At 45.9% G+C, this 27439-nt stretch overlaps 1 protein-coding gene across 3 annotated transcripts in view; it reads right to left on the bottom strand.

Annotated features, from left to right (window-relative positions):
- Nucleotides 1-27439, bottom strand: part of DGKG (diacylglycerol kinase gamma) — a 226178-nt gene that overhangs the window by 34714 nt on the left and 164025 nt on the right. For all 3 annotated transcript variants that reach the window (XM_004003065.5, XM_042233457.1, XM_004003066.5), the window contains 2 exons: nt 23740-23830; nt 3837-4014 (listed from right to left, as the gene is read on the bottom strand). In XM_004003065.5, coding sequence (XP_004003114.1) covers nt 3837-4014; nt 23740-23830 — 269 coding nt within the window. The remainder of the gene's footprint in view (nt 1-3836; nt 4015-23739; nt 23831-27439) is intronic.

Raw genomic sequence — 27439 nt, 5'->3', positions numbered from 1 at the left:
AAATCATCTAGCCTCCATCCTTGAAAAGTCTGGAAAAGAGGCAGTAGGTACAATTGATGGTATGAGTTTAATGTACTAGGGCAAAGGGGAGGCTGGAGTTTGGCAGGATCTCTACTGTTTCTTAGTGACAGTATGGGTAGGTGGCAAGGCTAGAGATAAGAACTTCAAAATCAGAAATTTGGCTGTTAGTACCAATTTAAAACAGAAAGATGAGGAGAAAATTTTCTTACAGCTTGAGGTTATACTATGTTCCAGGTACTCTGACATCCATCAGGATAACAAGCTAGATGTTATTATGCCAATTTTACAGATAAGGAAGCTGAGACTCAGAAAGGTTGGGTGACTTTCCAAGGTTTATAAGATTATAAAGTATAAAGCCTAAATTTAAACCCAGGTCATTCAACTTCAAGCTTGGTGCTTTTCCCAGGACCCCTTCTTGCTTTCTAATCAGCCAACGGTTGTATAGAACTCATTCCATGCTAATCTTTTTTTTTTTTAATTAAAAAACATTTTTTGGGGGGCTACACTGCAGGGCATATGTGATCTTAGTTCCCCAACCAGGGATCAAACCTGAAACCCCCGCACTGGAAACACAGAATCTTAACCAGCGGACCACCAGGGACATCCCCATGTTAATCCTGATTGATCTTTTTTGGATTGCTTTTCCTAGAAGAAAGACTGACCCATGATGAGATTTGACAGTAACCTTTTCTGTTGTCATTTCCTTTAATATTTCCTATGATAAACCCCTTCCCTCCCACTAATTTCTCCTGTCTTCTCCTTGACCCTAAAGCCCAGTAAAATTGCCAAAGAGCAACAAATCCCGACAAATGATGAACGGTGCAGAGAGAGAGATCCCTACCTTCTCAGCCACTGGCCTGTAAGGTGTGAGACAAAACACACTGGAAAAAGAAACCTGCCATATAATTCTGTTCAAGGAATCCATTGGACCAAAACCTGGCCATGCCATAATTCTGCAGCTGCAGCTCTGTAAGGAACCTATGCGCTACAGGAACCCATACAACTGTCAGATTTGCCTGTGTTATACAGATAATGAAAACTGAAACCCAAGAAGGTGAGTGAACTTGCCAGCATCACACACTAGTGAGAGGCAGAGACTGCACAGGAACCCAGAATTCTCAACATCAGGCCAGTGCTTTTCCACTAAAATGGGTCACCTCCTTAGCTTTTCCTCAGTAACATCTCATCTTTTTAAAAAAAATTTATTTATTTTAATTGGAGGTTAATTACTTTACAATATTGTATTGGTTTTGCCATACATCAACATGAATCCGCCTTAAAGGAGATTATGGCCCTTTAAGAGAGCTCACTGTTGGTTGGTTCTCTGCAAAGCTAAGAAGCCAAGGCTCCCTCTTCAGCCTCTGCTCTGATCAGCTCATGACCTCATCTAAAGAACAGGAAGTAGCTTCATTTTTAGCTCTGAAAGCATATTCTTGGGGTGAGAAAGGGGGATTTGAGGAAGAGAGTTCCTGTACATGATGGTCATGAGCGATCAGCAGATATTATTCTTGCTTGAAGAAGGGGAAGATAAATGGTAAGACATGTAAGGAACTGACAGTTGTCCTTGAGTTCTAACCAGAACACATCCTCAGCAAGGGTGTCCCCAAGTCTCTGCCTGATATGGGTGGTGGGATCCTGCCCTGATTCTGTTCTGCTGAGATGACAGAGTGGGGGCTGGGATGAAAGCTCCAGGGTGGGAAAGTTTGCAGGAACTTTCTACAACCTCCAATGCTTCCCCCACCCTCTGCTAGTACCCACAACTTCCCCTGCCAAGGGAGGAAGGAGGAACACATTACTCAGTTTAATAATTTATACAAATTGAAAAGTTTACTGTGTGAAGGAAAAGGGACTTAAGAGGGCAGCAGAGAAAAAAAAAAATTCCCCAGTTCTCTCTTAAAAAGGACAGGTGTGACGGTGACGCCTCTTGATGACCTTGGAATATGACAATCTGATTATCTAACAGGTAGGTCTGAAATAAGCCAGTAACCACTTTCTTGGATGGTCAGCCAAGTTTTGTTTCCTTCTACTGGTGGGATCACATCCAGTCTTAGGACTAACAGCCTCAGACATCAAAGAACCTTCCTGGACACTTGTCTGTGTCAGTGTTTCTCAAACCTGGCAGCCCATCAGATCATCTGGGGAGGTCCAGAGTCCCAGGAACCAACCCAGAGATTGATTAGGGAGATCTAGGCTGGGGCTCAGGACTTCATTTGCTATAGACAGGTGTGGTTTAGAAACCAATGATCAATCCCATCCATTCTGTTATCAAAACTTCTACATCAGATGTGGGGTTTACAGCAAAGAAACCCGAGGTGCCAAGAAGTAGGTGAATGCCAGCACCTGGATCTGAATCCATTCTCCTGCCTCCTCACCGGGGGATCTTTGCCATAGCCCTCCTCACATACGGCTTCTCCCCCAGCCCCTGGTCACCAGGTCCACTGGGGATCCCTGGGGGTGAGTGAGGCCTGTTTGTCCAATCCACAGAGGAGTCAGAGATGCCAGGAACTTTGAGTCCCATTCGGTGCATTGGTGGAAATGGCTGGTAAGGTGTAGGGCTGAAAGTAATTTCAAGGGCATTCTCAGAGACCTATGTTCTGTATCCTGGTGGGTAGGATGGCCTACCTGATGGCCTCTAAGGCACACTACCAAGTTGTTCCAGGCAGAAAGAAGAGTCAGCTCATGGAGGCGGCCTGCCATGTTAGAGGTGCCAGGGTGGCAGAGGCAGAGGGAGCTGAGTGGGAGTAAAAGAAGACATCTAGACCTAATGAGAGGCCAGACCATTTAGGGTCCTCGAGGCCACGTGAAGACCTTTAGATTGTAATCTTAGCCACTGCAGAATTTAGAGAAGAGTGGCACCGTCAGACATATTTGCCCATGGGCATTCTGATGAGGTGGTGAGAACAGACTGTAGAGGGTGGGGATACAAGCAGGGAATTCAGCTGGGAGGATGTGCAGGAATCCAGGGGACAGAGGATGGTGGCTCAGACCAAGGTGGTAGGAACGCAGTGGTGAGAAGTGGGTGACTCTTAGATGTTTTTAAAAAGTAGAGCTAACAGATTTTCTGATGGGTTGGATATGAAATGTGAGATAAAAGGGAATCGAGGATGCTGCCAAGTGTTTTGGCTTAAGCAATGGGCAGGTTGGAGTTATCGTCAACTGAGATGGAGAAGGCTGTGGGTAGAGAAGGTTTGAGGGAGGGACGCTGGAGTTCAGTTTTGGACTTGCTGAATCACTCGCCCTCACGTGGTACTTAAATAAAGTCTCACTACTCAATGAGGTCATCAAGGGAGTGAGAGCAGACAGGGAGGAGAGGGTTGAGGGCCCTGCCTAGGGACCCTCCAGCATCAAGAGGTTAGAAAGAAGATGAGGAATCAGCAAAAGAGACTAACGAGAAGTAACTAGTGGGAAGAAGGGAAACCAGGAAGGTGTGGAGTCCTGGAAGGAGTGATCAGTTAGGGTCAAATGCTGCTGACAGATGAAGCAAGATCAAGGTTGAAAATTGACTACTGGATTTAGTTACTGAAGGACTGGTAATCCTGACACAAGTAGCATTTGACTCCTAACCTCATGGAGTTTCAAGGTTTGATTACTGACTGCCATTTAGGGATCGATCCCTTACTATACATTTTCTCTTCTCAATTAGGTTATAAATGATGATGCATCAGGGATGAGTCAGTGTATCGCTGGGTTCTTGTAAAGCTGCAGAACCTTCTAGAGCCTGCTGTAGACCCTAATACGGTTTGCTCACAGACCCACCTGAATATGGCTCCCACTGGGGCACTGACCCAGCACTATTTTTCTCATGCCTGGCTTACCTTGGACACAGAATTTCAGTTCCTTGGGGTCAGTGACGACCTTCCTGCTTTCCCGGATCACAGCCCGGTTCTTCTTGGTTTCTCCCCAGAGATTGGTGCCACCATACATGCTGGGAATGTTGAGAATAGCAATGCCTTCGAGGAAGATGCTGCTCAGGTCCACCCCAACCCCGTCACACTGGGGGACAGAGAAAAAAAGGTCATCTGTTAATGTCCTCATTGTATCCCAACTCAAGGTGCGGTGAGTGTGGTGGGGGCTCTCATCAAGAATGTGACAGACCCTTAGCCACCAGCCAGCCTTGGCTAAAGTTGCTCAGGTCTAATGCCTTATCCACTGCAGTGAGATGAGGGAGGTGATTTTCTGTCAGCTCTGAGGGTACAGTACAAAGCTTCAGGAACCATCTCTAGCAGGGGTCCCCAACCTCTGGGATCTAATGCTTAATGATCTGAGGCGGAGCTGAAGTAATAATAACAGAAATAAAGTACTCAATGAATGTAATGTGCTTGAATCATCCTGAAGCCACTCCTTCCTCTGTGGAAAAACTGTCTTCCACAAAACCTGTCCTTGGTGCCAAAAACGTTGGGGACCACTGATGTATAGATTTAGAAGGGCTGGTTCAGAAGACAACTGCAAACTGAGCTCCAGTCTAACTTCATTATCATCAATCCTGTCTCTCCTGCACCACTGTGAAGATATGGTGGGACATGGAGTCCAGATTCGAACAAATGACAGGAGAGTTTCATCTTACCCCTTCTCATTTAATCCCTCTTGTGAGAAGTATAAGACTTTAAGATCTGGCCGGCTTTCAGACTTTTTCTGTCTCCTGTATCTCTATCCTAAGTGCAGTTTTGGCATATGTGCTTGCTGATGTAGCAGAGTTTCTTTATCCAGTCTCCACCACCCGCATCCCGCCAGGTACAAAAGGCCAGAAGGCTTGACTCTCTCTGTCTCAGGTATCTTAATAGAAGTCAGCCTACCTTGGCATAATGCTCACCAACACAGCAAGAAATATATTAGCTCTGATCCTTGTTCTTCAGAACTGGAGGTAATTTACTTCATTTACAGAAGAGAACACTACCCAGAGAGGTAAGCTAAGTTGTCCAAGATTGCACAGTTGATAAATAACAGAGCAGGGATTCAAAGTTGGGGAACTGGACTACAAAGCCCTCTTTATCTTGCTTATTATGAGGTAGGAAAAAAGTTAGAAGCATGCAACAAAAATCTCTCTTTGAGGTTACCTACAAATCCAAACTTATAGAGATTTCTCAAAAGAGGAAGAATACAAAGGTAAGGCTTGTTGCCATTCATCCGGGCATCCTGATTTCTTTGCAGCTCCTAATTTATGGTATCTTGTCATCCCCATGACTTGTTTCCCCAGCTACAAAATGGAATAGAGTAGGCTTCTCTTGTGACCAGGAATTCCTTTCTTTATTAGGAAGTTCTGATTATTTGACAGGTCTTTTAATGTTGACCTGCTCCTTCTGTTCCTTCCTGCTTCTACCCATTGGTCCTTTTCTCCCTTCTGAAGTCAGAATGAGCCTCCTTCCTCCTCCATGGGAGCGCCCACCAGGTACATGATGATATGTACACTTCATCACCATGCATATGTACTAAAACGTTGCCATTGACCAGTAAGCTTTTATACACATCTCCGTTATTGCCTTCATAATAGGCATGATAATAATCTTATAAATTAGTTAATAATCTTACCAATTAGTTACTTTATAATAATCTTATAGATTAGTTACTTATTATAAATCTTACTATAGATTTATAATAATCTTATAAATTAGTTGCTAAGATTACCCTCATTTTACATTTGGGGAAACTTGCCCAAGTCACACAACTTATAAACAGAAGTTCGTGGATTGACGGCAGGCTGTGGAGCCTCAGTCTTAGCCACTCCTCTCTCTCCTCTCTCTCACACCACCATCTAGTTATGCCTCCTCTGGGTGAGTGCTCTCAGCCCTCTGGCCCCTCCTGTGGACTTGACCTGATCTACACAGACTATGCTTTGTTACTCTCCTACTCTATGAGGTCCTGGCACTAAAAACACCACCTGTGGCAGGGTCTGCTGGCACAAGTGGCAAAGGCATCAGCCCTTCCTGGGGCTGGAACCCCCCAGTACTATCATGGCCCAGAAATGAGACTATGGGGAGCCCATGTATGGGCTCAATATGTCCGCCATGATCAATATCCTTACTGTCATGTATGATCAAAGTTGCATTAGCTCTTTTGTGAGCAGCTACATGATGGCTGAATCACTTCACCTTGAATGGGAGGTCATCTCAGGCACTCAGATCCTGATTCCATCATCTACTTCTCGGCCTGCTCGTCTTCATCCTGAACTCGTGTACGTATTTTTAAATAACTTAGACATAGGGTTTTATACTTATTTCATCTGGCTTTCAGCCCAAGCTTCCTCCAGTCCATCTAGTTTATATTAAATCTTCATTCTATGACCGTATGCCATGGCTCTCTTCTCATTTGGAGACTGTCTTTAATACATGTATATAATGGGCAAAACAGGGAACAAGCCCTTTCCTTGGTCAGTTTAACACACCAGATATTGTACATTAAATGGTCCTTGGGGTATGGTTGCCTTATTAGGGATGCATTCTCTGTGTACGACTGTCACCTAGCCCACTTTTCATTACAGTGGGGAATCATGGAACTTAGAGATGACAGGGACCTAAGAGAACACGTCCTATCTTTCATCAATGAGGCCAGAGAGGTTAAGGTCACCCAACTCATAATTGTGGAGCTGGGCTAGTATCCCGGTCTGCAGACCTCAAATTTGTGCTCTTTCCACTGAAACATAAGACATTGTGCTGAGATCAAATAATATTTCCTAAATGACCACCTTACGACCTCTATCAGAAAAGGAATAAGAGAACTCATATAAAGCCAAAAATGTCTGTAAAGGGCAAATACTTAGTTAATACTTGATTCCAGAATTTTCCCAGGGATTGGGATAAAGTTTGTCAGTCTGTGCCTTCCAGAATGTATCCCTAATTTTTTAAAAAAACTGGGACATTTGTCTGTTTGCCTCTCATTGGCTGGAACCTACTCTGCTTTGTAGATTTGTCGAAGTGGTCACCAAACGACATCTATATAGGTTTGTCCAGCAACTTTGATTTAAATGTGTATGCTTTCCAAGGTCAATTAGTTCTCTATTGATCAATCTTGGGTTCTGATACCCACCTTTATCATCTATTCTTCTATTTTTTTGTTAAAGCTACTCTCTCTCCCTCTGGAAAAGATAAAAAAGCTCTCTTGGAATGGCAAAATCCTAATGAGGTATGCTTTCCATGTTCTTTTTTTGCTTCAAACACTGTCTAAGATTCTGCTTGGCCTTCAGCTTGTCCAAAGCCAGGATCCCAGGTCTGAGTTGCCTTTGTATATTCACACTTGGGTGCATACTCACACCTTATCTGCGAGTATGTCTGATGGTGGTGCTTTAGTGACTAAGTCATGTCCTACTTTTGTGATCCCATGGACTGTAGCCTGGCAGGCTCCTCTGTCCATGGGATTTCCCATGGACAAGAATACTGGAATGGACTGCCATTCCCTTCTCCAGGGGATCTTCTCCACCCAGAGATGAAACTCTCGTCTCCTGCATAGCAGGCAGATTCTTTACCGCTGAGCCACCAGGGAAGCCCCTATGAGTATGTGTACAACCCTCCAAAAGCATGGACTCAACCCAGACCTCCTTATTGCTGTCATGGTGATTATTATTGTTTTTTTAATTAAAAACTTTTTGCTGTTTTCTTCCTGAAAGAATTAATGAACTGTTAAGAAATTTACTTTGGGATGTTTTTCATCTTTTTGTCCTTGAAACACATATTCTTATTTAGGGACTTGGGCTAGAATCCCACTGGATCAGACTTTTCACCAAACTCTCTGAAATTATCTTTGTTCAACCCAGTGCCCAGCACTGAATTCTTGCACCCTTATTGCCTCCTAGACCACTCAGACACTCTTTCTTTTGGTTGTAGTTACTTCTGCATGAGCTCAATTTAATCAATGTTGGCCAAAATCCCTCCTCTCTTCTAGAGGTAATAATAATAATATTACCAGTTATCTGATGAGAGCTTCCTTGTGCACTGTCCTGGTCCTGCCCTTACACTCTCTTGGGATGCGTACATGAACACCATGAGGGAGGAACTATTGGTACCTCCAAGCGACAGAGTCTCAGAGAGGTTAGGGTGCTGGTGTAAGGCTACACAACTTCCACTCTACAGGCTGGCAGAGCTCAGTTGCAAACCTAGGCAAGTCAGATGCCAGATTCTACTTTGGAGATGAAAGTCAGTGCAGCAACGTGGGACTTTTGCTGATGCTAGACTTTTCACAAAATTAAACTTCCAGCTGTTTGAATAACTGAAATCGCCCACCACTGCTCTGTCTTATAGATACTAAGAGGAGTGCCCAGCACGCCAGTGTTGGTATCAGTATTATACTTGCCTCTGTGCCAGCTTGGGGTTTTTTTTTTTTTTGTTTAAGTAAACTAGTTGCACAGCTCAGTCCTTGGTACCTAGTATTCCACAATGTCCCCTTTCTTCCAACTGCCGTTTTAAGTGTGCCCTATCCCCTCCACCTCTGGTCATAACAAGCTCAGAGTGTTAGTTATTAACTTGGTAAGCTATTAACCTCTCTGGAAGAGCAAACAGTCCTCACTTTGCTTTATGATAGGATGTCCCCTCCCCCACCATCTCACTGAGTCATAGGTGGACTGGGGAGAGTGGAGGAGGTGGGGGGAGCTCGGGGACTGCTGGCTATAGATGCCCCCACCTTCGGAATGCACCTATTTGAAAACTGAGAGGCAGTGCCTTGTCTTGGAAGGAGCATGCCTGAGCTTGGAGACAGAGATATGGGTTTAAATCTTGGCTCTGTCACTTGCCAGCTGTATGATCCTGGATCCTCCTTGGTTCCTTAACTCTTCCAGCTTTAATCTGTCATCTGTAAAATGGGGTGGGGGTAGGGAAATTGCATCTACTTAAACAGTCTGATTGGTCTCTGGAAGGCAGTAGCATTCCATAATTGTCTGCACTGTTATTACTGTTAATAATAATAATAATACCTGTGCTATGAGGCATTTTTCAGCCTGAAATCATTCTCCCACTGTCTGAGGCCTTGCTAGAAGCATTTTAATGGCCTTTTGGCCCAACTCATGCTAGTGGGAGCCTTGCCAGACCATACCTGCATGCCCATTCTCCACGCTTCTTGGCCTAGACACCACTCACTGATTTCTTTCAGAACCCCAGGGCTGCTTAGGGCTCGGGAAAGGTGGAAAGCTGCCGTGCTGGATTTGGAAACGTGGAGCCGTGGAGAGAAGTACACTGGAGGCTTAAATGGTACATAGCCCCCGGCGGGTTCCTGAGCTAAATCCTCCTGCAGTTCCATGACGTCATGGGGCCCCTCCCCCTGCTCCCACGGGGGAGGGGAGAGGGGAGAGGGGGGCTCCTGGGGAGAGCGCAGGGAGGGCGGCAGTCCCTGCGCGCACCGTTGGCCATCCCTAACCTAGCTTTGGGCCGGCAGGCTCGCCTCCGAGTCGAGGCTGCGTGCAGTGAAACCCAGGTAGTTATAGCCGGGTATGGGTTGAAACAGAGACAGTTCTTGTCCCCAGCCCCCCGGCAGCATGCACGCACACGCCCCGAGCCGTACTCCCAGCCGGCGAGGGCGGTGAGGTGCCGGACACGGGTCTGAGGCAGCGGCGCTGCCGGCGCATGGGGTGGGTGGGTGCAGCCCGGCCCAGCCCGGCTCCAGGCCGCCTGGAAGACGTTCAGGAATCTGCCGGAGCGCGGGCCCGGAGCCGCCCGCACCCGCCTGCTCCAGGCCCCACTGTGCAGGCCCGCAGCTGTCGGCGAGTTCAAACTTCGTGACCCCTGGCGAAGACAATCTCAAGTTCTAGTTTCTGAGCCGAGGGACGGTGGAGAGTCAGTGGGTAGTCCTATTCATTCCCATCCTCCCATCCCCTTCCACCCATCTCATAATTATGGGCAGAGCTAGGACCTGCCAAGTTCACCGTGCTGCCTGAGAGGGACAGAGCCGAGGACGTGAGAGGGCACTGGTGCTTCCCTGTCCGGGCTCTGGGCTTTTCCGCGCCCCGGGTGCCCGGCGGCCTCGGTGACCTGAAAAAGGCGGCGGATGGGGAATGAGGCCGCCTCCATTTTAGCCTTGTGGATCCTATTTTTGAAGGTCCTTAGAGAAGGAGATCCCATAATTTATTTGATGACCTGTTTCAGTTTATAGCAACTAGGAAATTCTCTCGTCTTCTAACCTCGATTCAAGGTGCCACCAATTGCACTGATTTTCTCCAGTTTAGAACTCAAGTGTTTGGTTTCATCCTCCCTGCCATCTGGCAGTGTTCGCTGTCTGGAATGACCTCTTCCAGGTGGATTATAAGGTGGAACAACCCTCACCCACCATGACTCTGGGGGCATTTGTCCCCTTTCTGCTTGACATTTTCTATCTTGGGTTCCCCGTCACTGCCTTCTCTTGATGGATGCTCTCATCTTTGATAACTCCTTCTTGGACTTAAAACAAGCAAATTTTTATTAGGGACATTTTCAAATATACAGGACAAAAAAATAATAAATCCCATGAATCCCAAATCTAAGCTTCAGCAGTTAGCAACTCATGGCTAATCTTGTTTGAACTCTCACTCAGTTCATTTTCCCCACCACCGTGTTGAACTATTATTTTATAGCAAATCTCAGATATTCTATCATGTCATCTACAAATACTTCTAAAAGTAAACTGCTCAGTCATGTCCAGCTCTTTGAGACCCCATGGACTGTGGCCTGTCAGGCTTCTCTGTCCATGGAATTCTCTAGGCAAGAATACTAGAATGGATTGCTATTCCTTTCTCCAAGGGATCTTCCTGACCCAAGGATTGAACCCGGGTCTCCTGCATTGCAGGCAGATTCTTTACATATCTTTAAATGATAAGATTCTTTAAAAGGAATTACCCCAATTCTCTGACCACTTTTTAAATGTAACAATAATTTTTTAATATTGATAAATATCCAGTAGTTGTTCAAATTTCCTCAAGAGTCTCATTTAAAAAAATAACTGGTTTGTCTGAAAGGTCTACAGGTTGAACTTGGCTGATATGTCTTTTAGGTTTCTTCTGATCTATAAACTCCTTGTTCTTTTTTTTTTTTTTCCTTGCCTTGTAATATTTACTGGGGGAAATGGGTCTTTTGTCCCATACAGCAGTGCTTCTCAAACTTTAATGTGCATACAAATCACTTCAGGATGATTTAAATGCAGATTTTGATTCAAGACATCTGAGGTGGCCTGAGACTGCATTTCTGCATCATTATCTGGTGATAATGATGCTGGGTGTGGTGGACCACACTTTGAGACAGAAGGCTGTGTAGTGTTTCCAGATTTTGGATTTTGCCTATTGCACCTCTGAGGTATCTTTTAAACATATTCCAGCCTATCTGCAGGGCTGATCAAATTCAGGATGGACGTTTTAGCAAGATTACTCTATCAATGTAGTTCCTATTGCACCTCATCAACAGGCACATAATTTGCTGGTCTCACTTTTTGGTGATGTTCGTGTTAGTTAGTGGGTTCAGGTGTTGTCAGCTTGAATCTTTTGTTCTAGAGTTCTTGATCAGTGGGTAGAGGAGGGCACGACAACCCACCCCAGTATTCTTGCTTGGAGAATCCCATGGACAGAGGAGCCTGGCAGGCTATATAGTCCATAGGGTGGCAGAGGTGGACATGACTGAAGCGACTTAGCACAGCACAGTCAGTGGATGACGATCCTTGTCTGGACCCATATCACGGTCCCTCAGTGGTAGGATATCCTTGTGGACACCCAGCACCCTTTCTACACTCTTCGTCTAAGTCTACAAATGCCGTAAAAGGATCTCTCTCTCTCTCGTCTCTGCATCTGTGTTCTCACGGAATCATAGATCTGAAGTGTTTTGAGAGATCATTCAGTCTAATTACCTCATTTTATAGATGAGAAAAATGGAGGTTAAGGAGGTAAAAGGAATGGTCCAACGTCACATAGCTAATCAGGAGTGAGCAGATCTGGAATCAGACCTCTGGTCATGTGGTCTGGCAACTAAGGGGTCAGGAGTGACTTTGTAAAGAGGAATTTTAGCAGCTGAAAGAGGGCCAACGCACAGAATCTTAGAATGGTAAAGCCAGATGGAACATTTGGTTTGTTAATATCTTATCACCATGATGAGAACAATTAGCCCTAGAGTTGGTAAGTAACTTTCCTAGATCACACAGCTGTCTCTTGCAAGAGCTAGGGCTCAACTAGGGCCATGTATGTGGGTCACAGAGTTGGGCCTACTTGCTTTTTCTGTTGTACTCACTGTCTGAACTGCCATGCAGCTCTTTTATGCCTGTGAAAATCTTACCCTTTCAAACACTGAACTCCTCCTATGAGGCCTTTCCTATAGAGGCAGCTGCTCTAGATAGAAGTTGATCTTCCCCTCCTCTGAATTTTCCTTGCTTTTTCTGTTGTATATTGAATATGTATTCTGCCATGCATCAGACATACGTACCTGTCCCCAGGAGATGTTAAGCTCCCAGAGGGGAGGGGCCACATGCTACCTGGCTCTGTGTTCTCCATAGTTCTGGCATGTATTACCCATTTCCGAAGTCCAATATAACTTTTTTAAACTGGAAGAATTCATTTGTGGAGAGATCCCCAAATGAAAACCAAGGTGTTAAAGAAACCTGGCAAAGGGTCTTTCCTTCCAGATGAGTTTCTACAACTTCCCAGGATGAATATATTGACCAGTGAAAGTGGATTGAGTATCCATATTAGGGAGAAATCTGGAAGCTTAATCCAAGACTTCAAGAAGTGGTCCTCTGATCACAGCTAAGAGAAACCTATATCTAACAGCTAGTAGTAAGCATAGGACACATGGGGCACGATGTATGTGAGAGTAATGTTAAGAGACAGAAGACAAGAATGATGGGGCCCTACTTACTCAGTGCTAGACCCTGGGGAAGGAGTGGAAATGGGTCCTCAAGGGATCTCTCCAGTCAGTGCTAGAGGCAGTGGTGTGCTGCTAAATGTTTAACAGGATCTCCAGGATAAAAAAAGCTGTGACTGTGGTGTTTCATGGTGTAAATTCTCCCACAGTGGCCAATTTGAAGCTACCAACATGCCATCCCTAAAGGCAGAGCTAAGGAGAGATGTGCCAGCAGGCAAGCTGGCCTCAGCACACCACTGAGAAGGCAGTAGACATCTGCATATCTGTAGGGCCTATGGCCAGAACAGAGAAATTTATTGAGAGTGAAAGAAGAGCAGTCAGGGCAACCATGCTGTCTTTTTCCCCTAGAGAAGAACTAGAGAGAATGTTTTTAGTGCCCATAATCTGATGTGGGTCCTGAGGGAAGAAAAGGAAAGAAATTGAGTGGTGTTGATGAGAGGTGACAACATTACTAGAGAGACAGTCCAGTAATATCTACATTAAAAAAATTTAGCCTGGCATGTAGCTGGAGTGGCTTCCCCTGCAATCCAGAGGAACTCTTTTAATTTATTTATTTCATTCATTTTAGAACCTAAGATCTGTTGTGGGCAGTTAGATACTAATATATACATGTTATGTGATAATATTGATAGATAATCATTTATTGAGTAATTCTTATGAACCAGGCACTTCATATATTTTATGTCTAGAGCCCTGCAAGGTTGGTGTTTGTATCTTTTTTTTTTTTTTTTACAGATGAGGAAACACTCACTTAGTGACGTTTCCCATTTGAATCAGGTTTGTGGTGGGCTTCATGAACCTACAGGTTTCCTGCGAAGATGCAAATGACGAGATCAAAAAGACAGTCTAGCTTATGGAGCATGTACCTGAGGCCTGTTAATTTCATGCTTTGTTACCTATGAGATTACTTTTGGGAAGGATATATAAAATATAAGGGATTTGATTCTTCATTTTAAGGAGACTGGAAAAAATGGATTCTATCAAGAGAAGGCAGGTCAGGATAGTCAGGGACCTATACATCGAGCCATAAAAGGAACTGGGGATATTTAGCTCAGTGAAGAGCAACAGGAGACATGGAAGATAGATTGCACCCTATGAAGGGCAGCCATGTGGAGGAGCAGGAAGGTATGTTCTGTATGCCCCCAGAGAGTGGAACAGGCCCAGAGGATGGGGAATTCAGTCACGCATCCCACAAACACTTATTGTGCACCTATTTTGTTCCAAGAACTGTGCTGAGGGCTGACGAGGGAAGGATATGGCAATGAAAGGGACATTCATCCTTGTTCAACATCGGGAAGAAAACTTTCTGAAAGCGATTTCCAGCAATGGACAGGTTTCTGGCACAGTAGTAAGCTTCCTTTCCTTGGAGTATTCAGGAAAAGGCTAGATGTGTACTTATCAGAATGTGCCAGAATGGATCTTTTTGTTGAGCAGTACACGGGACCAAATCCCTTTCCAGTTCAGAGATTCAGTCTCTGCTTAGCCTTGCTTTGGCAGGCTACAATGCTGTGCTGATAAAGTGGCATCGTGGTCCCCCTCTTGCTGCCCATGTCCATCTAGCTGCCTGCCCTGCCTTCTCTGACGGGGAGCGGTGGCAGGCCAGTTAGACTGGAAAGTGCCTGCCATCTGTGACGGGGACGATGGTGTTTTGGCGGGTCTGTGTGGGCTCCAGGAATGCAGCATTGAAGCCATGTACACACAACCTGCTTAAGAACATCCCATGGGCAGAAAATGTTTGCTTCCTCTTCAGCCCTCCTCTGTTGCTGTGCCAGGCAGGCACAATGGTGCCTTTGAGAGGGGCAGCTGGAAGGGGGTGTTGGCAGGGAGGCTGGAAGTAGAACACTGCAGCTGAGGGGAGAACCAAATTCATTTCCAGGAGCAAGCCTGCCCTGGGTGCCAGTTTCCAAAACAAAACTGCTGTTTCTCAGAGCTCACAGTGGTGGGTTGCCTCAGATTTGGATAGAGGGCAAAGCTATTTCCTACCCACTGCTCCACCCTCCCCAAGTTAAAAAAAAAAAAAAGGAAAGAAAAAAACAACCTAGTGTGTTGAGGCATTCTTGCTCTGGATGCAGTTTAATAGGTCTGCGGTCTGTCTGGGGCGCTCAGACCAACCTGGGGTGGATGGGGCTTTCTGAAGGGTCAGACTTGCCTGCAGACAGAACAGGGCTTATAGCTATAGGGGCTGGCAAGGCTCAGGGCAGGTAGACTTCTGGGCCACCAGAGTGGGCTCAGGGTGGAGACGCCTTCTTCTGCCTTTTGGAGTCACTTCCTCTGACCCCCGAGCAGCCCTGTACCCTTGCTGCCATGTGGGCTCTGCCCACTCACTGTCTTCACTCTCCTTGGTGGGAAAGAGGTGGGAGAACTCTGGCATTTCCTGTCCTGGGTTCACAGTTGTCCCAGACCCTCAGTTACTTTCAAAGGTCCCAGCAACAGCTCAAAGATGGGCGTGGGAGGTCTTCCCACTCACCCGATGGTTAGAAGAAGGCCTGAGTGCCAGGCTGCAAGCCCATTCTGTCTTAAAGACGGAGCGAAGTGGGTCCCTTTTACTTTGGGGACGTCCAACACAAAAGTATCACTTGAGTCTTGTCAAGTAGTAATCTGTTAGTGTTCACATTCATTATGGGATTTTTTTCACACTTTGGTTGAAATTGTGCAATCAAAAACTAGAGAGCAATGATTTAATTTCAGGTATTGGGGATACAGGGTGAATAAGATGAGTCTTTGCCTAATAGATAGGCCAAGTCCTGAAGGGGAGCCATACCACCAACTCAGCTGATATATACCTGAGGGGGAAAGCAGAGGTAGATTCGACAGGGAGTGCTGTGCTTGGGGCACATGGGCTTGGAACTCATCTGATCTTGGAGTACTTATCTTAAGGAGACTTAGTTTCCTTGTGTACATAATGCACACCATGCAGAGTTGTTATGAGGATTAAACAAGCCAGTGTAGGAAAGTGCCAGGATATAGAGCTTGTTGCAAGGTGAGTGCTTAGTAAAGTGGCTGCTGCTATTAATTTGTGGATTCCAATGGACTTGCATGTAATGTATATGTGTACACAGTATTTAACTGGTCCTTTGTTAGATTATATATCCTTCCTGAGTCATTTCTTCTCTTTTCTTAATTCCTCTTCTGTAGAATACTAGGATCAGCATGTTTATGACCTCACTAAGACAGATAACCAGACTAGTCCACTAAAGCCAAGGAGACATATGTATGTGTAATATTCTGTTTCATAACCCAGTGGTAGAAGCTGGAAAAGATTGAATGCTTTTCATCCAAGCTCCCTGAATGTGCTGAGTGTGGAGATGAAGATCATGAGTTCTTTTCAATGTTCTAAAAAGTCTAAGAGAAATAACACATTTCCCACAGACAGGGCCTCACAGGTTGTTATTATTTAAAAGATGCATTTGTTTGTAGACATAGCTTGGGGAAAGTTATTCTTTCACTAGGGGACCTTGGAGGGTAGAAAAGTTAAGCTTGCTGGGGCAGAGGTTAGCCTTGAGGTCTCTCAGGAACCTGAGTGGAGGTCCTTCTAGCCCAACATGCTGAGTCACGCATGGGACCCCAAGCTTGGTCCCCTGAGACACCCCCGGGCCTCGTCTATCCACTGTGCTGCATATACCCCTCCCCCACCATCTGCTTTGTGAAATTGTAAGCATGAGAATTCACCCCTAAAAGTTATTCCAAAGTACTTGGGAGACACAAAGTGTATGAAGGCAGGAATCTGAAGACAAAGAAAATCAAAGCAATTCACAAAGAACAAAAGAAATGGGAAAGAATAAGAAAATAAAAGCACATGGATGAATGGAGGCTTGAAGTGAAATAGAGGGTATGCATGTGTAGGGAATAAAAAAGAGGGTCATTTAAGAGAAAAAGTTATGTGTCAAACTGTAGGCAAGCAATGGGATTTTTAGAGAGAAAATTGCCAATTTCTTCTCAGTAGGCTGAAAGATTTTGAGGATCTGTGAAGGAAACTTGTAGTCAGTGCAGGGCTGAAAGAGGAAGAGAGATAGAAAGGATGGAGCTGTGTTTAAAAATGGATAAAGATTAAGGCAAAGAGTCAAAGAGGTCCTCCAGAGGCCTGCTCTTAAAGACACAAGGGCTGACATTATTACAGGACTGAAACAAGGCCAACATTAGAACAGCACTGATCCCTGATTGCTGAGATTGTGGGTTACTTTTCCTTTCCACCTCTCTATGGTTTAACATGTTCTATCATGGATTTGGGGCTTCCCTGGCAACTCAGACAGTAAAGAATCTGCCTGCAATGCAGGAGACCCAGGTTCCATCCCTGGGTCAGGAAGTCCCCCTGGAGAAGGAAATGGCAACCCATTCCAGTATCCTTGCCTAGAGAATTCCATGGACAGAGGAGCCTGGCAGGTTAAAGTCCACAGAGTTGCATAGATTTGGATTACTTTTCTAATCAAAAGAATTTAGCACCTGTCTTAAGAGGGAGCAGGCAGAAACTGAGGCTTGGGTACCTGGAGCAGTGAGACCTGCAGGATAGGGAAGAAGAAATCTCAAGTGGCAAGTGCGGCCCTGGGTGGTCTCACAGTGAGGATGCTCCTGGAAAGATGGAACCCCTGGACTTGATGAAAGAAGAGAATGGACTCCACAAATGGGAGAGGATGTCTGTGTCCATTCCAGCCTCTGACTTCAAGGTTTGGTGCATGATCAGGTTGCCCTCTTTTGTTTTCTGAGATCTCAACATCTCTACTCTTCTCCATGAATCTTTCTTTCCCTTCCCCATGAATATGTTTTCATTTCATCTCCCTTGGTATCACTGTGGCTGGGTTGATGAGCTGAGCTTTTGGCTAGTTCCCACTTCATTACTCCAAGCTCTGGAAGGTTCCACTTGCCCAAGCACAGAAGGTATATATAGATGATGCCAGAAAAGGTGCTTGAAGGTTTATCCTCTAATTTAGGAGTGTGCAACATTGCCAGTGGATATCAAGGCAGCCATGGGCTCTCTTTTGCCACTTACTGGCTGGGTGAAGTTGGCCAACCAACTCAACCTGTAAAGTCCTTGACTTCTCTCTTCTGAGCAAATAGCACCTGGCTGGATTGGAGTAGGTAAAGCTATCTGCTCAATCAATCTTAAAGTAATCTGATTCATTATTTATTCTGCTTCTTTACATACACATAGCTGTGCTAAAGGTTAGTTTTAGAGTTTAGGATTCTCATGGACAGGGCCCATCTCATGATATGGCTTCATGTTGAAAAAAATTAAGATGAAATTTACCTGACACAAAATTAGCCATTTTAAAGAATATAATTCAATGGCCTTCACTCTCTCTCTTTGAAGTGTTGGAATAATATGGTCTCTGGGGTTGGTTCCATTTTACTGTAATAATAAAGGATTGCACTGTATCTCTGTGCTCATCACCCTGTGAACTTCTGTGCGGGAAAGAAACTCTCCAGGTCTAGGATGTGAAGAACCTACTGGGTCATTCGTCCTAAAAGATAATTTTCAGTTCAGTGTTTGTTGTCAGACTGCTCTCCAAAGTGGTTCACCACTCATGTCCCCTGAGAGGGTCTGAGGGTCCCCATTTCTGCTCCTGCTCCGATCACAGGGTGGGGGTATTCCTGGAGCCCCATGGCACAGAGTAGGTAAAAGTAATGAGCTAGCTCCAGCAACATCACCACAGAGAGATCTTGAGAACTAATGGTGAGTGAAAAAGGCAAGTTGCAGAGCACAAAATGGTTGTGGGGAACGCAGTTCCATCCATAAATTTTTATTTCTTTGGTTAAAAAGATACTTGAAGGGAATAAAACAAAATAGTGACAAATATCAATTCTAAGTGAGGGAGAAATGGGAATATCTGATACACTGTTCTCAAAACTTTGTTGTATCAAAAAAACATCCTCAATTAAAAGGGGAAAATTGATGTGCAGAGTTTCCCAAAATACACCGGGTAACAGATTTTTTTTTTTGAAGCAGCCTCCACATTTAGACTCACTTTTCCCCAGGCAGAGGTTCATATTAGGGAAGCTGGCTAGCCTTCCCTTGTGAACATTGTTTAAAAGTAGATATGATATCAAGGAATTTTGGAAGTTCATATTTTTAACCAGTACAATTTCCACAGCATGTAAAATAAGTGCTCAAGTCGATGCCTGCCTGGTTTGCTCCACCTAACCATAACTAAGGCAAAACCTGTGCAAGCCTCTTTTGGGCCTGCGGTGGGGGAGATGACTCACTATGTTCTTCCCTCTCCTCCCCACTCCTTATTCAGGTACAATCAGATCAGAAAAAACATCAAGGACGGCTTTGGAAGGGAAGGGAAGTCAGAGACTTGGAGACCCTGAGAGACTGCTTTTGTTCCACCAGGGCTGATGACAACTATGTGGGTGACAGGCTGCCTTCTTAATTAGAGGCAACCCCAACTGGCTCAGTGGTAAAGAATCTGCCTGCCAATGCAGGAGACGCAGGTTTGATCCCTGGTCTAGGAAGATCCTTGAAAAGGAAGTGGCAACCCACTCCAGTATTCTTGCCTGGAAAAACTCCACAGACAGAGGAGTCTGGCAGGCTATAGTCCATGGATCACAAAGAGTTGAATATGACTTAAGCCTGAACAACAACCAAATTAAAAGCACCCATTTCCCAGGAAGGGTACTCACTCTCATAGCTTGCTTTGTGTGCTTGCAGAGGAAGCATTTAGAGCATGCATTTTTTTTTTTTTAGCTTTTCTTCTTGATAAATGTAAAAGTCTCATACTTGCTTTTCAGTTCAGTTCAGTCGTTCAGTCATGTCCGACTCTTTGAGACCCCATGAATCACAGCATGCCAGTATCCCTGTCCATCACCAACTCCCGGAGTTTACTCAAACTCATGTCCATCGAGTTGGTGATGCCATCCAGCCATCTCATCCTCGGTCGTCCCCTTTTCCTCCTGCCCCCAATCCCTCCCAGCATCAGAGTCTTTTCCAATGAGTCAACTCTTCGCATGAGATGGCCAAAGTACTGGAGTTTCAGCTTCAGCATCAGTCCTTCCAAAGAACACCCAGGGCTGATCTCCTTCAGAATGGACTGGCTGGATCTCCTTGCAGTCCAAGGGACTCTCAAGAGTCTTCTCCAGTACCACAGTTCAAAAGCATCAATTCTTGCTTTTAGTGTTACCCAAAATATTAAAATAAAGTGTATGACTAAAGAGAAGATCAGATATACCTCATACCGGTGAGAATCTCTGCTCTAGAATGATGTGCCAGTACTTCCCTGAAACTCCTGGGTTTTGGGCAAATCTGAATTTGAAGCCTGACCTGACCACTCAGAGTCATGCACCTCAGGTGAACTTTTTCTCAGCTTCTATCCCCATCTCCGGAAAGGGGATGTGACATCTGCCACTTGGGGCTGCTCTGTGGATTCAGTGAGGCACTTGGCACCATTGCCAGTTACTTTAAAAAAAAAAAAAACCTGAAAACGTTAATCCATAGCCTTGGGAAGTAGACTAAGCCCTTTCCCCATTTTATAGATGAGAACACTGAAGCCCAGACAGCAGTTCCATGAAGAGGGCTGACGCCTGTCCAAGCCAAGCCCCTTTCACTGAGCAACCCCACCCCACCACACTGGCCTTGACCAAGTGTCTGCAGGTGACCAGTAGATCTGCAATCATCTTCTCTCTGGCCTTAGTCTCTGACCCCAAAACAGTGTCCAGGGTGATTGCTCACATGGGTCCTCAAGGTCCCAGGATCAAGTTTTCTTAGCACTAGTTAAGTGAGTATTATATTAACCAGCTCATGTTTGTTCTCTCAACTGGGCTGTAAACTATTTCAGAGAAGGGACCAAATTCTCCTAGTTTCCAATACGCTACAAGTCTCTGAAAAACAGGCTGTATTCCTTGCGAGAGACTTTCAGTGCAGAACTTCCGCATAAAACTCATTTTAGCTTTAAGTTTCACCATCCAAATGTTACTGAGGTGACACATAGACACAGAATGAAATAGACTTTCTAATCTGTTCTCCTGAACCGCTAACCTTTGTGCCCTTTCACAAGTTGCTGAACTTCTGAGCCTCAGTTTCCTCACCCAGAAAGTAAGGATATTCATGTCTTCCCTGCATACTCTGTGGATCAAAATGAGATGCTGCATGGGAAGACCTCTGGTAAACTTTAAGGCGGTTTTCCTCCCTGACTCCTCCTGTCCATGCCTTCTTCCTCAAATGAGCAAGCAGTAGGACTGTGCCCTCTGTTCTCCTAAAGCGTTTCCCAGCAGCCCTGCACTTCTGCTGCAGCTGAGACAGAACCAAGCAGCCGTACATTCAGAAAAGGAGGAAGAAACAGTGTATCCGAGCTGAAAAATTCAGCAAGCTCCTAGCACTTGTTAGGTCAATCTGTTTATTGGGTTCCAAGCTAAAGTCCTTTCCAGGAGGTCTAGGAAGGCCTAGACTCTTACACGTTTCCAGCAATGAAACCTTGGTCAAATTACTTAGTGTGTCTGAGCCTCAGTTTCCTCATTTAAAAAAATGTGATCATACTTGCTTTGCTGGGTGATGGAATCAAATGAGGACATGCTACAGTAGACAGTCAGAGTGTGATTTTCTCCTCTCCCCTTGTTACTTCTCTCTCTGTTCTGCTTATCTTTCTAGCCCTCTGTGCCTTAGCTTGCTTTCCGTGATGTGGGGATAAGAATACCGGGCCTACTTAGCTCACTGGTTGTTGTGTGACTCTGCAATAAAGGCTGTGGTGGGGCTTTGAAAATGGTGGCACATAGTATAAATACCTGTGTATTCTCAGGCTCACTGACCTTGAACTGATGAGCGTGCTGGTCCTCCCAGGCCTGGGCTGTTGTGTGCAGCCGCCACTTGGAGAAGGTCACTTAACATACCTTCTGTTATTGTCCTTCCCGAGGCCCCTGATGCACTCACATCTACCTGGGCTGCCCCACAGCCTCCTAACATCTGTTATTCACACGCCTCCCCCTCTGTCTCTCTGGTCTCCTCTGTATCATAAGACCCAGGACTGTCTCCCCTCCGCTCCCTGGATACAAAAGGATGCCTGCCACAATCTTGCAGGCTGTCAGAACAGAAGCTGCCTGTCAGATGCACCCCCACCCCCCATCCTTAGCCTGAGGAATAAATACTAAAAAGACTCATGATGGGGAGCTAAGGAAAACAAGAAGTGCTGCTGAAAGCCCCCAACAACCCACAGTGCAAACACCCCCACCTCCTCCAGAGGCCACCCTCTGCAGGCCACCCTCTGCAATTGAGGACGAGCCGCTGTGCACTGGACTCAGAGGGGCCCATGATGCTGTGGGCTGGAAGCTGGGAGTTGGGAGCTGGGAGGGCGGAGCCCACCGAGGCAGGGGAGCTGAGCTGCTCTATTCTGGGCACAGTTTCAAGGCCAGCTGCAGGGAGAACAAGCAGTCGCTGTGTGTCTGCAGCTGGCAGTGGTTAGGCCAGGGCTGTCCCTCACTTGGGATATATTTAAAGACACCCCAGATGATCATGCCAACAGGAAAAATGCACACAGAGCTCCAGCCATGTCCAGTTTCCAGCCCAGTCCAGCCCACCCCCACACCCCCACCCCTGCCCCCTTTGCTGTAGAGTTTCTGGCCATGGATTTACGTGTCCATAGAGGAAGGCAGGCTTCTCAGACTTTCCCAGGTGGAGGTGGTACCACCTGGGGACACGTGTCCCACATTCCTGGGCCTCTCTGCCCTCTGACTGAGCTGGCTAGAAGTTCAGGGGATTAGCTGGGCCGGCTCCTCCCAGCCTGGGGTTGGTAACCCAGCAACCGCTGGGGAGAGGCAGGCAGATGAGTTAAAGAGAAGCACAGAATCTCTGGCTTTGCGTTTTGATTGTGAAAACTCCCCGTGAGTGCAGGCTCTCATCTGCAGGGAGTGGTGGGGCTTTCCCACACTGCTTCAGGCCAAATGCTCCTCCTCCAAGGGATGCCTGGGCCCCACTTGACCACTGCTGCAAGCTCAGGGACAACGCTGGTGGCCCAGCAAGAGCCCATCCAGGCCCAACTCTGACTGCCTTTCACTTGTTTTTCTCAAGTGAAAACAAGACCACTGGCCTGAATTCCATGGGAAGGGGTATGGGGGTTGGTAACAGAACTATGGGCAAGGGGCCCCAAGGGCCTGAGGTCCTGCAGAGCAGAGACAGCAGATGTGCATAGAAGTTTGGGCTTGCAGGTGGATCTTTTCTTAGAAGTGAGAAGACCTCAGGAGAGCAGCCCAGCAGAAGCAGGGTGGGGAATGAGAAGTGGGCAGCTTATCAACCAGTAAGTGAAGCCCACAGGCTGTGTCTGAGGCAGGCTGCTGCAAGTCCTGGGAGAGTTAAAATGCAAGTGCACCAACAGGATCAGCTATGTAATTTGAGTGTTCAAAATGCACATAAAGGGCCCTTTGCTAAAAAAAAAAATTACCAAGAATTTTAAGACAGTCACAGAAGAGCATTAAATGAGGAACCTTCTGAGTGACTGTGCAGGTCGCACACTTGGGAAGCTGGCCCTGAGTGCCTGAACTGGCTCCTTGAAAGTTGAGGCAGGTGAGCTGAGGATGTCTGGTCACCTCTGGCCTCAACCGCAGACCCCTCAGCCCTGTGGTCTTCAGTTCCCAGACTTTTACCAGGCTTGGGACATTGCCTCTATCCCCATAGCAGCTTCTTTCCCTGAATGGGTAGCACCTGTCTTCATTTCTTGAAAAAGAAGAAACTGAAAGGTGATGGTGGAGAGAGGGCTGAGGGCAGGAAAGGACTGCAGCCCTGAGTCCACTGGGCCTCTAGGTCTCAGACCCCAGGACTCCCTGGCCGGGCTGAGAAAGGGAGACCCCGTGATTAGAGCCTACAGGGAGTGAGGCTGTGGGCATGTTGGGAACAGGATGGAGGCAAGAAGGATTACACTTGGGACCACCGTGAACCTAGGGGACATGTTCTGAGGGTCTGTGACAGTCCAGGACCAGAACCGACATGCAGCAAGCTTTGGGAACTCACCTCCAACTCTATGTGGTCGTGGAGTTTCTTGCAGGTGGCCGCGAAGGTCTCCGAGGTGCCAAATTCAAAGTACCACAGCTTGTTCTTCATCCTGGGCCAGGAGTCAAAAAGATGGTTCAGTGTTCTGTGTTTGCAATGCCTGTGTACAACAGCTATGCTACTGGGCCGGGACACTCAAGCCCTCAGCTGCCCCCAGTCTTATGTTTTCATCACTTCTTAATTGGATGATCAGGGATGGAAGACTTTTTTAACCAACTGTTCTTGCCACCAACTTAAAGAAAAACCTATTTGTTTCTTAGATATCATGGCTACTCTGGGTGAACAGCCAATGGCTCTCTGATCTTCCTGGTCAGAGCCAGAGAAAGGCCTGCTTGCCTCCGGATCTGGATTAAGGGAGGAGTTCCATGAAAGTCAACCAGGTGGCACCTGAGAGTGTCCTTTCTACCATGAATGCAGAGGAGCTTCAAAAGTTGGGGTACAAAGGGAGGGCGATCAGTTAGTCAGTTGAGACTCGACGGAGGTAGAGCCTCGGGACAGAGGAGGCATAGCCCCACATCAAACCAGCTAAATGTGCGCTGCTTGGTCTGCGTGCTGACTGGGAGAAGCATGATGGAGAGATTTAGACACAGATTTGCAGGCAAGGAGGAAAGAGAAAAAAAAAAAAGTGAGTTGTTTTGGTAGCAATAGTTTCCCCCCACTTCTTTCCCAATTGTATTTGCTGAGGCTATGACAATCCTTTATTGAGGGGTAGGCCTTATCCTATTTGCTTCAAAGTAAGAGCTCACTGTTTTGCACTTTAAAGACGTTCAACATTTTCCTGATGGGCGGGGTGGGGGTGGGGAGCCGGAAACAATGGTGTTCCCATGTAGCCAGGAGCTCTGCAAAGTCAGATGGTTGTGTCCTGACACTTGGTCATTTTGATCAGATGGTCTCACCAGGAAGTGTTTCTGAAGGTATTCCATTCCTCCCGTCCCAACTGTCATCCTATTCTCAGGGGCTGGCTAAGAGAAGGGACACCTGTCCAGTTTATAAGCTGGCAGATTTTGCTGAGGAAGGATTAAACAGAATCACAATCTTCTTGGCACGTCTTCAGGAGAGAGGATGCGCCTTGCGTATTGCTGATCCTCCATCCTAAGAGCTGTGGATTAAGAGAAAGGAGCATTCTTCAAAGGAAAGGCTTTCTTCCTAGTATTTCTTAGGCCATAGAAGGTGATGCTTTCAAACAAGAGGCACAACTTTTCTCTCTACGTTTCTCAAAGAGTCCACCCACAGCTTAAAGATGAGTCTGCGTTCTCCCACTGCATGAAGATTTCTAAGATCTAGTTGGGAAGTAGCCTTTCTGACTCTTGGTAAGCAGGAAAAGAAATGATAAACAATGAAGGGAATAAGCAGTATTTATGGAGTTACACTTATGAAGAAACTTAGAAGGGTTGGGTGTTCTTTAAGTAGACCTTCTCAGCCAGTGTACTAGGCCCAGGTGTGCCTGAGATGCCAATCTCCTCAGCTTTGGGTGGCCAGGTTGGGGTCTGGGACAGGCTGAGCCCCTGATGCCACAGCTGGGGTTCTTTTTGTATGAGATAAACACCAAGCAATTGCTTTTGTTTTCTATGCCTGCCATGATGTGCAGAGGAAACACTGCTCTGATCAGTTCTCTGTATGCACAGAAATGTGAATACAAGTTACCCAGGGATTTCATTAAAATGCAAATTCTGATTCAGTCATTCAGGATTTGGGCAGAAGAATTCCTTGTTTTCTAACATGCTGCTAGTACTGGTCCAGCAATCACGCTTGGAGCTGTGAGGATTTGGGGACTCCTTTTGTGGCTCTGAAACATTAGTATTCATAAGAATCACTTGTGAATGTGATTAAAATGCTAGTTCCTGGGCTCTAATTTGTAGAGATTCTATGTGGCCTGTGTCTGACAGGGCCCAGGAATATGCATTTTATAGTGCCCAGGTGATCACTATTCAGGTGGTCAGCTGTCAGGATTTTCTGAAGCATTACTCTAGATCCCAGTGAAGTGACAACCAAGGAAGAAGACAGACCGATTAGCCCTGAAAGAGAGGATTCCTCAGGGAAGACAGAATGAGGGTCAGCGCCTTTCAACAGACAATGACAGCAAAAGACCCAGTAACAGGAAAAGCGCAGATTGTCATAAATGCCAAAGTTGAGGATGCCTCACAAGCAGCGAGAGCATCTCTGTAGCCAGGAGACCCGCATTATGATTCCATTTTCAAATATCACTGCTGGTCTGAATCATGACTTTTGAAAGTTATTGCCAGGAGATTTAGAGTTTTAATAAAAATTTCCGGAAGCCGCAAGCTATTTTTACCCAGAAGTGGTGCTTCTGATGATCTAATAAGGTTAAGAGGTCATGGTTAGGTCAGTATTGCAGAAAGACGGAGAAGATCAAACAGACGGCTCTTTTGTTGCTGGTTAGATGTCCATTGCTGGCTGCGAACCCTAAGCCTCAGTTTCCTGATCTGTAAAATGGAGGTAATAAAAAGATCTGCTTAAAAGGGTAGCTGTAAAGATTAAATGGGATGACCGAAAAGCACTTCTTATAATGCTTGCTGCATAATAATCTCACTGATAATGTTAGCTACTTACTTATCAGTTATTATTTCAATGTCTTGGCATGTTTGGATACCATAATAAAGTTATGGTATCAGGTTGGGCAGCCGTAGACACCGTTGTTGTTGTTTAGTCACTAAGTTATGTCCAACTCTTCACAACCCCATGGACTGCAACATGCCAGGCTTCCCTGTCCTTCACCAACTCCTGGAGCTTGCTTAAACTCATGTCTATTGAGTCGGTCATACCATCCAACCATCTCATCCTCTGTTGCCCACTTCTCCTCCTGCCCTCAATCTTTCCCAGCATCAGGGTCGTTTCCAATGAGTTGGCTTTTTGCCTCAGGTAACCAAAGTGTTGGAGCTTCAGCATTAGTCCTTCCAATGAATATTCAGGGTTGATTTCCTTTAGGATTGACTAATTTGATCTCCTTGCAGTCCAGAGGGACTCTCAAGAGTCTTCTCCAGCACCACAATTCAAAAGCATCAATTCTTCAGTGCTCAGACTTCTTTATGGTCCAATTCTCACATCTGTTCATGACTACCATAGCTTTGACTATATAGACTTTTGTAGACATTATATATCCAAAATTTTCTGGGACAGAAAAACATGTGATCATACTAGTCAGAGCATGTGTCTTGACTTTTGGCTAAAAATATATGTTCCCTCCATGTCTAATCTAACAGTTTTTTTTTTTTTTCCACAGTCAGACCACACCCTAATCCTTGGTTAATTATCTTGACTGGTCACATGATTGTCCAAAGATATCATATTTGCAAATATGCTTCTGAGAAAGTACACATTTGGCGTGAGACAAAGTATTTATTGACTTAAGAAATATTCAGTGTGCCAGGACTAGATAGGGTGTACTTAGGTGCAGGGGAGAACAAAACACAGAACTCCATGAGCCAGACACCTGGGAAAGGCAGCCGAGGAAACAGACTGGAAACAGTCATGTGCCAAGTACTAAGCCTTGGGGATACCTAGGAGGAGGGACATCCAATTCTTAGTGAGGCCACCACTCATCCTAAGTGAGTGATGAGTTCTGAAGGATGTGGAAGGGAATAAGGAAAGTGGAGGAAGATCACTCCAGGCAAAGGAAAAAGCCCAAGCAATGGCCCAGGGT

This window comes from Ovis aries, chromosome 1 (assembly GCF_016772045.2).
Source record: "Ovis aries strain OAR_USU_Benz2616 breed Rambouillet chromosome 1, ARS-UI_Ramb_v3.0, whole genome shotgun sequence".
In the NCBI taxonomy this organism is placed as follows: Eukaryota; Metazoa; Chordata; class Mammalia; order Artiodactyla; family Bovidae; genus Ovis; species Ovis aries.
The sequence above is the reverse complement of the archived record's forward strand: the minus strand, read 5'-3'. Positions and strand labels throughout refer to the sequence as shown.